The sequence below is a fragment of the Chelonia mydas genome, chromosome 5, assembly GCF_015237465.2.
Source record: "Chelonia mydas isolate rCheMyd1 chromosome 5, rCheMyd1.pri.v2, whole genome shotgun sequence".
NCBI classification, from domain to species: domain Eukaryota; kingdom Metazoa; phylum Chordata; order Testudines; family Cheloniidae; genus Chelonia; species Chelonia mydas.
Window position 1 is genome coordinate 60,961,768 of NC_051245.2, and position 9,241 is coordinate 60,971,008.

The 9,241-nt window shown below is 40.8% G+C and overlaps 1 protein-coding gene and 1 long non-coding RNA gene across 4 annotated transcripts in view; one reads left to right on the forward strand and one right to left on the reverse strand.

The window, feature by feature from the left end:
• RIOK2 (RIO kinase 2) overlaps window positions 1–8,991 on the reverse strand; it is a 33,325-nt gene extending 24,334 nt beyond the window's left edge. For 2 of the 3 annotated variants that reach the window (XM_007054088.4, XM_037903295.2), the window contains exons 1-4: window positions 8,653–8,991; window positions 6,654–6,792; window positions 4,498–4,614; window positions 2,767–2,942 (exon numbers count right to left, since the gene is read on the reverse strand). In XM_007054088.4, coding sequence (XP_007054150.3) covers window positions 2,767–2,942; window positions 4,498–4,614; window positions 6,654–6,792; window positions 8,653–8,991 — 771 coding nt within the window. Of the gene's footprint in view, window positions 1–2,766; window positions 2,943–4,497; window positions 4,615–6,653; window positions 6,793–8,367; window positions 8,506–8,652 lie in introns of those variants that run through there. The other variant, XM_043546936.1, reaches the window with a different exon arrangement.
• A 102-nt stretch (window positions 8,992–9,093) lies between these two features.
• LOC102934311 overlaps window positions 9,094–9,241 on the forward strand; it is a 168,191-nt gene continuing 168,043 nt past the window's right edge. The window contains exon 1 of the long non-coding RNA XR_003565995.3: window positions 9,094–9,217. This is a non-coding gene — a long non-coding RNA (uncharacterized LOC102934311). The remainder of the gene's footprint in view (window positions 9,218–9,241) is intronic.

Consider the following 9,241-nt stretch of genomic DNA (forward strand, 5'->3'; position numbering starts at 1 on the left):
TACAGAATTGGTCTCCTGGAAGATAATGACCAAAACAATCTATTAGGCATTAGGGATGTAAAATATTAAATGGTTAAATGGTTAACCGATAGGTATTGGTCTTACTGTTAATATATTGCAGTTAAAGTTTAAAACAGATTGGTAAAATAATTTCATGACATTGTAGATGGTACTGAGCATGATCAGCTAAGCAGCGAAGTCTCTAGCATGGCATAATTACTCTGCACCCACCAGGAAGCTGTCCCTCCGCTCCTGCCCCTGTGCAGTGCTGTTGTGGTACAGTCTGGTCTCCCAGTCCAGACGTGCGGTACATGTTGGCCTCTCAGCAGTAAGAGTGGAGTCGGTGGCCATGCGAGCAATTTCTATCTGTGCTGCTATGTGGGGCACAAGGAGAAATTTGGCCACGAGTTCCTAGAGTTTGAGTTCCGGCTGGATGGTGAGGCCTAAGTGGGAGCTTGGTTGCTTGTCAGAAGCATAACATTTTTATTTGTAAGCTGGAAGGTCCACTAGTGGATTCAGACTCTCAGCTGGGTAGGGGGGCAAAGCGCATTGGCTTAATGGTGAAGGGGGTGAGGATGGCACATGGTTGCAGGGCTTGTAGGGGCCGACATACTGGGAGGCCTATGGGGTGGGGGCTGGCATGCAGAGGCTATTATGTGGCATGTAAGGAGAAGGACGAGATGTGCATGCGGACCCGAGGAGAGACAGCAGGGTAATCCCCAAACCAGCGGTAGATTGTGAACTTGTTAACAACTAAACGGTTAACTGATATAATTTTAATAGTTTAAATGGGTATTTTTTAAATGGTATTTACATCCCTATTAGGCATAGTGGCTAAAACAAAGGAGTAATTAGAGATTGTGTGTCTTTTTTCAGGGAAAAATAGGAGGGGATTTATATGGTACCTGTACAGTAATGGACAGAGACAGATTATAAACTAGCACAATGCTGCACTGTAGCAGGACTAATTTTGATTAGATCATTCCCCTCCCCGCTCTTCAAAAAAGCCCCTCAATTTTTGGGCCTATACTATCTTACTGTGTCTCTAATGGGAGTCATGCCACTAAAACACGATTGAACAAGGAACATTTAGAGGGAATATACCCTATAGTTAACACCATAAATCCTGTATAAAGAGGATGTTAAAACAAATCTTGCATCATGCCAAAACAGAAAAATACTGTTAGGGAAGCCTCTTCCAGAGTAAATATTTTGTCTATCCACTATGTAAATTAAACTGACTTGGTATCCAAATGACTTATTGTGTGTGAAACAAACATGTTTTATAGGAATAAACATGTCCACCAACACGCTTAGGATATTGCACATTTTACTCTGCATGAACAAATGACCTAAGATTTCTAAATACATTTAAATGAGAGAGAGAGAGAGAGAAATAAATGAACAATCCCCCTTCATTTCAGTCTTAAATATACACAAAGTTTTTTTTCCTCAAATGAAAAGCATATATTAATAAAACTGGCCTTGATAAGTATTTTGCATATTTAAACTACAGAATAGCTACATTCTGTGAATTTTCATATTAATATTCATAACATAGTGTACATCTAGCACTTTGAAGCTGGATTTCAGGGAGTAAAGTTGTGGGTCACTCACTTCTCAAAACCAACTATTAAATCAAAAAGTTTAAGGCCCTTGTGTCAGTCACACTGTCTGGAGAAGGACAGCTAAAAGTATCTCTTATGTGAGTTAGACACATAGTAACACAGGCACACAGTTGTGTTTCAAATAAGAGGTTTTCTTAGGTTGGAATTTATTTCTAGAACTTTTACAGGCACCCTAATTAATGCTCCTAAATTATGTTCATTCATATTCATTCGTGCTCTCTCTCTCTCACACACACACACACACAAAAGAGAAACTAAGTGACAGGACTGAAGCTTAGTTTGTAAATTTTCTGAATTTCACAACTTTTCTCTGTATTTTAGAACAACGTGGCTACATAGGAAGATATTTCTTTGCATTTCTAAAACATTCTCAAAGATTAATATAAATGGAAGTAGCTGGCTTACCACCACATTAAGGTATTACGTGTAAAGTTGCCCTGTGGTTAAAGAGAATTTTATGTAAAAAAGAAATCATAAGATCCATATTAAATTCTTATGTGGAACACCATGTTTCACAAGCCAGACTATTTTGCTATAGCTTCACTGCCACGGTCAAATCTTGTACATAAAAGTAGTACACATTAGGGATTCCATGTACGATATACACCCTGCAACTTCAAATCTGGGGTTAGAAACGTGTACGCAAATCCGATTTATATTGTAAATGTGATTTAAATAAGAGGGGATCTGAAAAGCACCTTGCATCATCACCATTTCCACTCTATTACAGCACTAATGACTAATGCTGTGAGTCTTTCACAGAGGTCACGGATTCCGTGACTCTCCAGCACCTATGCAACTTCTGCCGTCACGGGTGTGGCTGACCCCACGGCCTCCTGAGCAGCTGAGGTGGCTCCAGGGCTGGCCACACTGGCTGCTGCTTGGGACGCCCCCCTGGAGGAGCGGGGGTGCCCCCCCCACTGAAAGCAGTAGCTGCGGGAAGCCTCCCCCCAAGAGCACCTAAGTTTTAGCCAGGGGTATTTATATAGCACAAGTCAGAGACAGGTCAGAAGCCATGACTTTGTTTATTGAGTGTGACCTCTCCATGACTTCTACTAAAAATACCCATGACTAAATTATAGCCTTACTGAGGACACATTTTGGACATGAACAGTTACATTTTATGATTAAAAAATACCTTCATGTAGGCAAATTCTTTCATGGCAGCCAGGCGGGACAAATAAAGCCACGACATTTTGTGTCTGTGCTTATGGTAGTCACGTTTGTTTTTTAGATTACGAAAGGAGGTTCTCCCAAGCCTGTGCAGCTTTAATGCAAGCTGTTGCTCCTCTTCATTTGCAACAATATAAATATCTATAAAACATAAGAAATAATTACATTTATCTGAGAGAATGTGCCGAACAGACTAAACATTTGTGAAAGGTGACTAACTTTCCATGCCACTTTTTGCTCAATTACTACTTATGCTACTGCAAAAAGAAAACACATTGCAGAAGAATCAGCAAAATTACCAATGCAGCACACTACCTGTATATTTGAAAAATGAATGTCCTATTAGTCCTAAAGTTCCTCGAAAAGATCTCCAAATCACTAGTTTTTATTTTGGTATGACCTGTGATAACTGTCAGTGTGATAATGAGCAGCTGACACTACTGTCTGTTTCTGCTGCTTACTCCCAAGGTTTGTAAACAGTCCTTCTTGACATAACAAGACACTGGCACAATACAACAGCTCCGGATGAAGGGATAAATTACAGAGGCCAAGGAACTTCCTGAGGTCATCTCTTCAACAAGGAAGTTAGGCATTTGTGTACATGCCCCAAAAATGCTTCTAATGTAGCACAAACATTTCCAGTAATGTTGGGAACATACCTCCAGGGAACAAGTTTCAATAACGCTTCTAGTTGCTCTGATTCACTACACCTCTGTGCAGCAGGAAAACCAGACACTGCACCTACAGAGATGTACCTGGTCCTTACAAGTCAGTCCTGCAATGCTCTTCCTCATTCTTCAGTGACAGTTCTATGCTAAGTCATCTAACATCACACCTCACCACATTCCATGCAAGGCTAAGAGCAACCAAGACAGTATTCTGCTAATTTACTGTGCCATAGTGTAGTATCCCATCTCGGATGAGAACTGCTGAAGCTAACCCATTTTACTGAAAATAGGCTGGTAAGTTTGAATACGCTGAATTGTTTGCAAATGTTTGCATGCTTAGATCTAGTGTTTGTCCTTAGTATAGAAGGAATTCTGGAAAAAGGAAATCCTAGTCATGTGAAATTTTTCTTTATTAAAAATAACAAAATAGAAAGAACACCATATACAAACAGCATCGTATCAAAATGAAGGGTGAAATCACGGTTCCACTGAAGTCAAAGTTCTTCAGAAGGTATTTAAACAAACAGTTCAAATAAATAAAAATTTACCAAAAGTAATACAAATGCAATCTAACTATCATTTCAAATAACTACTCAAATATTAGGAAGAGTGGCCAAAGTGAAGGGAAAATTCCAGAGCCATTCAAATGAAGAAAAATTCAAAGTTTGCTGATGGCATTGTATGGCATTTCAAACAGAATGATAATGTAATTTCACATGACTAGGATTTCCTTTTTCCAGAAATCCTTCTATACTAAGGATAACTGCATGCATCCGATGAAGTAAGCTGTAGCTCACGAAAGCTTATGCTCAAATAAATTTGTTGGTCTCTAAGGTGCCACAAGTACTCCTTTTCTTTTTGCAGATACAAACTAACACGGCTGCTACTCTGAAATGTTCAAGTTTCTGATAAATTAGTGAACTATTTAGCCAGATGAAACTTTACTGGATTACTTGTGACAAGTCCAATATTCAATATAACAGCTTTTGTTTTAATATATTTGTTTAAAAAAGTATTTTTAAAATTACCTGATTCTTTGCCAACACCCATCTGGTTTCCAACGGAGTTGACAACTTCTCGAGACGATAGAGTTTTCAAGGCAAGGTAATCATACCCTCCATTAGTTAATCGGTAGCCCTGGACAGCTGAAAAAATATAAGAGCAAATTCCGTGAAATGTTATGCACACACCACTATTAGAATCTTTCTTTTTTAAACCAAGTTACGGTAGTGTGTGAAAAGATTCAACTTTAACTGCTCCATTCTAGTCAAGTAAAATTTCCTAAAATGTTGACTCTGAGATGCCAGCAAAATGAAAACCAGTGGAGAACAATGCATTCACATGAAGATATTGGGTGGCTGAAGGGAAGGAAGCAAAAATGGCGAGAAAGAAAAAAGGGAATGGAGGGTGATAACTGAAGAGAGGGTGACAGTAAAGAATACAGGGTCAAGGATTCCAGGACTTTCTTACACATAATGAAGTGATGTCAAATTTTATATTTTTGTAGGATGAACAGGGGATGTCAAGAAACAGAAAAAAAAAATGCTCTGTTAATTGCTTACATATCCGTTATTCTCTTGCTATAGCAAAGAAGTACGGGTTTACAATACATAAAGAGAAAATAGATAACTGCTACAAGAGACAGGATTTCCTTTGAACCTGGATAAACATTTGTTGATTGTACTGTTAAAACATTAAACACTGAGTATTTTTATGTGCAGGAAACATTAGCTAATATAAAAAAAAATTATCTCCTTCACATTTTTGATAGCTTTGCACTGTAAAAAACACAAATACGGAACGTATAACAGCAAGATTATATATTATATACACACACACACGGTTTGTTATTGTCACTGAAAAACCAAAGATTGGTAGCTCCACGGAACAGAACTTATGGAAAGATCAATCAGTACTTATGTAACCCACATAACTTGGTGAAATTGTTGGTAGAATGGAATCTTGTTCTAGTGATACAGTCAAACTACTTCACCAGATCTCTGTTAAGGTTTTTAAAAAGAATATGAATGCTAATTTTTCCAAAAGGAACATACTCTAATATTTCCACATCCACTCTTTTTTGACAAATTAATTTTAAATTTCATTCATTCAAAAAAAAAAAAATCCTGAAAATTCAAAATTCTATTTATCAGAACCAAAAGCTTTCTCAGATACATCAAGCATTACAAATAATCACAAATGTCAATATATTTCATCCTTATTATGGTAGGTCCTAATCCTACAAGATTTACACACATGCTTAAATTTATGCACTCTGAACTACCCTACTTAAATTGAGGGGTCTACTGGTAGTGTGTAAAGATAAGCATGTGCATAATTGGGATCTTACTGTTCTGTATATATTTAGTGCTCTGAATTTTCTGAATAATATTATTATGCAGGCATTTTAGCAACCCCATCATAAAATTGTTCTGAGATTTGCACTTAAACTAGATTGAAACCCGACATTATACATCCTGTAGACTGAATTAATGCCTGGTCTACATCTAAAAGTTTTACCTATGTAACAATTTCTGTTAGGGATCTGATTTTTTTTTTTTTACCAGTAAAGTTATACTGGTAAAAGCTCTAGTATGGATACATTTATACTAGTATAAAGAAAACATACCAGTATAGTTATTCTCTTTCCAGTATGGAAAAGCTATACCAATATAAAGCACCTTTATACCAATCTAGTTAAAACAGCATAATTGCCTTTGTGCAGACACACTTTTATCAGTATAGTTAAAGTGGTACAACTTTTCAGTTAGTCAAGACTTCACTCTCCTCCTATGACAAAACCTCTCTTAGCCATGATTGGCTGTCCCCAGACCAGGGGTTCTCAAACTTCATTGTCACCACACTGACAACAAAAATTACTATACAACTCAAGGAGGCGGGACCGAAGCCTGAGCCTGCCCAATCCCTGCCACCCTGCGGTTTTGCATTTCAGTGAAACTGAGAAGAATTAAATGCGTGCACATTGAATGGACAGGGAGTTTATTGTGGAGTTACACAGTCTGAGCATGTTTGGACATTATGTTTAGGTGACAAGGCATTTGAACAGATGCAAAAGTTTTCACTGATAATTTCTCTGATCTTTAGTGATTGCATTGACAGGAAATGCACTTGAGCAACTTTAACTCAGAAGTAACTATGATTTTCATGGGGGATTCATACTCACTTTTAGTTCGTTCATAAGCTAGGAGTTTGTGTTTCACTAACTCTCTCAGAATTTTGTTACATCCTCCATGTTTCAGGCTGGCTATGGAGGCAATCAAGCTAGCAGGGACTATTTCATGATTCTTCATACCCATCTCCACCTGAAATAATAAATGAAAGACATACTTGAACCCCCCAACTAGACAATGAAATAACAATTCTCTACATCAAGCCTAAACTTACTTTCCATACATATATTGACACAAACATATTGTACCGCACAAAGTTTCTTTAATTTAATTCAGCTTTTAAATTTGTTTGCTTGACTAGCAGTACTGATGGAGTTGTTTGAAAAGAAAATCTATAATGCAAATGGAGAATCTTTTGTTTAGGGAACATAACATAAGGTCTCTAATATATGTAAGTTTAACAGAAACCTACTGTCCTAGCCAGATAAAATACGAACTAGAGGCCAATATGAGGGATATACAGATGGAGAGCAGGACAAAAGGAGCGCTGGATTTCCCAGTAGGATAATCCCTATAGGATCATGACCTAAGTTCTAAACCTTTCTGTTGCGGACTTGGGATAGCAAATAAAATGTTACAATGCCATGCTTCTTGTAAGCTTCAATGTCCTGTTCCTGTGGGGAAATCAGAGCAGTAGTCAAGAGTCACCTTGAAGCTACAGAATTTACAGGTCAGAGAAATTGCTTGATTTCTCACACACTACAATGATGGGTGCAATATAAGGATTCAGATAGATAGGTCTAGGTTACATTTTTTGGAAGATTTCCCACTGTAGATTTCTACTTCTATTTCAACTGTACAGATGGTAGCAATGGTGTGAGTGCCAGAGTAGATAAGACATAGGTGGCCACTGGCATTTTAAGCACGTGTAGGCCTGCCCTAAGAAAGATTAGAAGATACAGTGGTCAGAGAATCAGTGGCCACCAGGAGCCATGTCTACTTTAGCATGCCCACTATTACTATCACAGGCAGAACTGAAATGATAGGAAATTTTTATGGGGAAAAAGCCTAATGTTGACACCCCCATACTTCAGAGTGGTAGCTGTGTGAGTCTGTATCAGCAAAAAAAAAACCGAGGAGTACTTGTGGCACCTTAGAGACTAAAAAATTTGTTGGGGCATAAGCTTTTGTGGGCTAAAACCCCCTGGATCAGAAGTCCATGAAAGCTTATGCCCAAACAAATTGGTTAGTCTCTAAGGTGCCACAAGTACTCCTCGTTTCCCCCCACTCATACTTCAGTAAGTGACTGGAAATCCAGCTCTGCTTAACCAGGTAATGAGCGTCTTTCATCGGAAACAATTCCAAAGCCTCTTCCAATTTACAGAGAAGCTGCTTTAGAGACCGAATCACAGCTGCACTTGGGGTGGAACACAGCAGCAGCCAGCAACACCACCCAACAATGTATATCAGGATATTAACAGCGTATCCAACCAAAACCTTTACACTGCTTGTCTGACACAGCCGGGAGAATCCAATCAGCAGCAAGTAGCTGCACGAGCTAGAATTTAACACCCCCCGAACTCACTGAATCATAGAATATCAGGGTTGGAAAGGACCTCAGGAGGTCATCTAGTCCAACCCCCTAGTCAAAGCAAGACCAATTCCCAATTTTTGCCCCAGATCCCTAAATGGATTGAACTCACAACCCTGGGTTTAGCAGGCCAATGCTCAAACCACTGAGCTATCCCTCCCCCCGCCACTGATCGCCAGGTGACACATCTGAGCAGAACCAGGGCACTCTCACACCGGTGTCACCCTCGGTGAGCAGTGACTAGCTCCACGCTCTGTATTTCCCTTCTTACCGACAGCACCAGCCCCACCTCCTGCGGAAGCCCGGCCTCCCCGCCAAGCACCGACGCTGCCCGGCCTCGGGAGCGCGGCCATACCGATGAACGCAGCCAGCTTGGCTATTTCCTGCCGCGTTCTCTCCCACTGCCCCGCGGTTGCGGCCCGGCCCCGTGGCTTCCCCGGCCGCCCCGGCTGCCTCCTTACCGCCGTCAGGACTCTGAAGTGGTCGCGGGAGAGGTAGCGCAGCATCACCACATTCAGCCGGCCCATGGCCTCGCCCTGCTCTGCCGTGCCGTGCCACCCGACAGAGGCGTGGTACTTGCCGGGGCCACAAGGAGCCGAGTCCCGGAACCCCCTGTCCCACTTCTGCCCCTGTCCGCATGCGCAAACGTTGGGACGCGCGGAAGCTGACGTTACTTCCGCCAAGCTGTGCAGGTCAGGTCCTAGCAGCTGCATAAACATTATATTTCTGATTGGACATACGTCCGCGTAACCTCGCGACAGATCCATCGTAGAATACTCGTTCTCTTGGGCTGCTTTCATGGGGCCAGGCGGGATTAACTGACTACCCTTTTCGCTCTGGGTTGTTTTACCATGAGCTGTATATGTATCTGCCAGGATCGGCTGCCTAGGAGAAGCGTCCTTCTGCGAGAGACAGAGAAGTAACTCGTTTCCCGAAGCAGAGGCTCTGTCCCAGCGACTGACCACCGCACGGACAATGAACTCCAGAGGCCGCCACCGCGGACACCTGCCGCTGCCCCCGACAAAGGTAACTTACAAAGTTATACCCCCA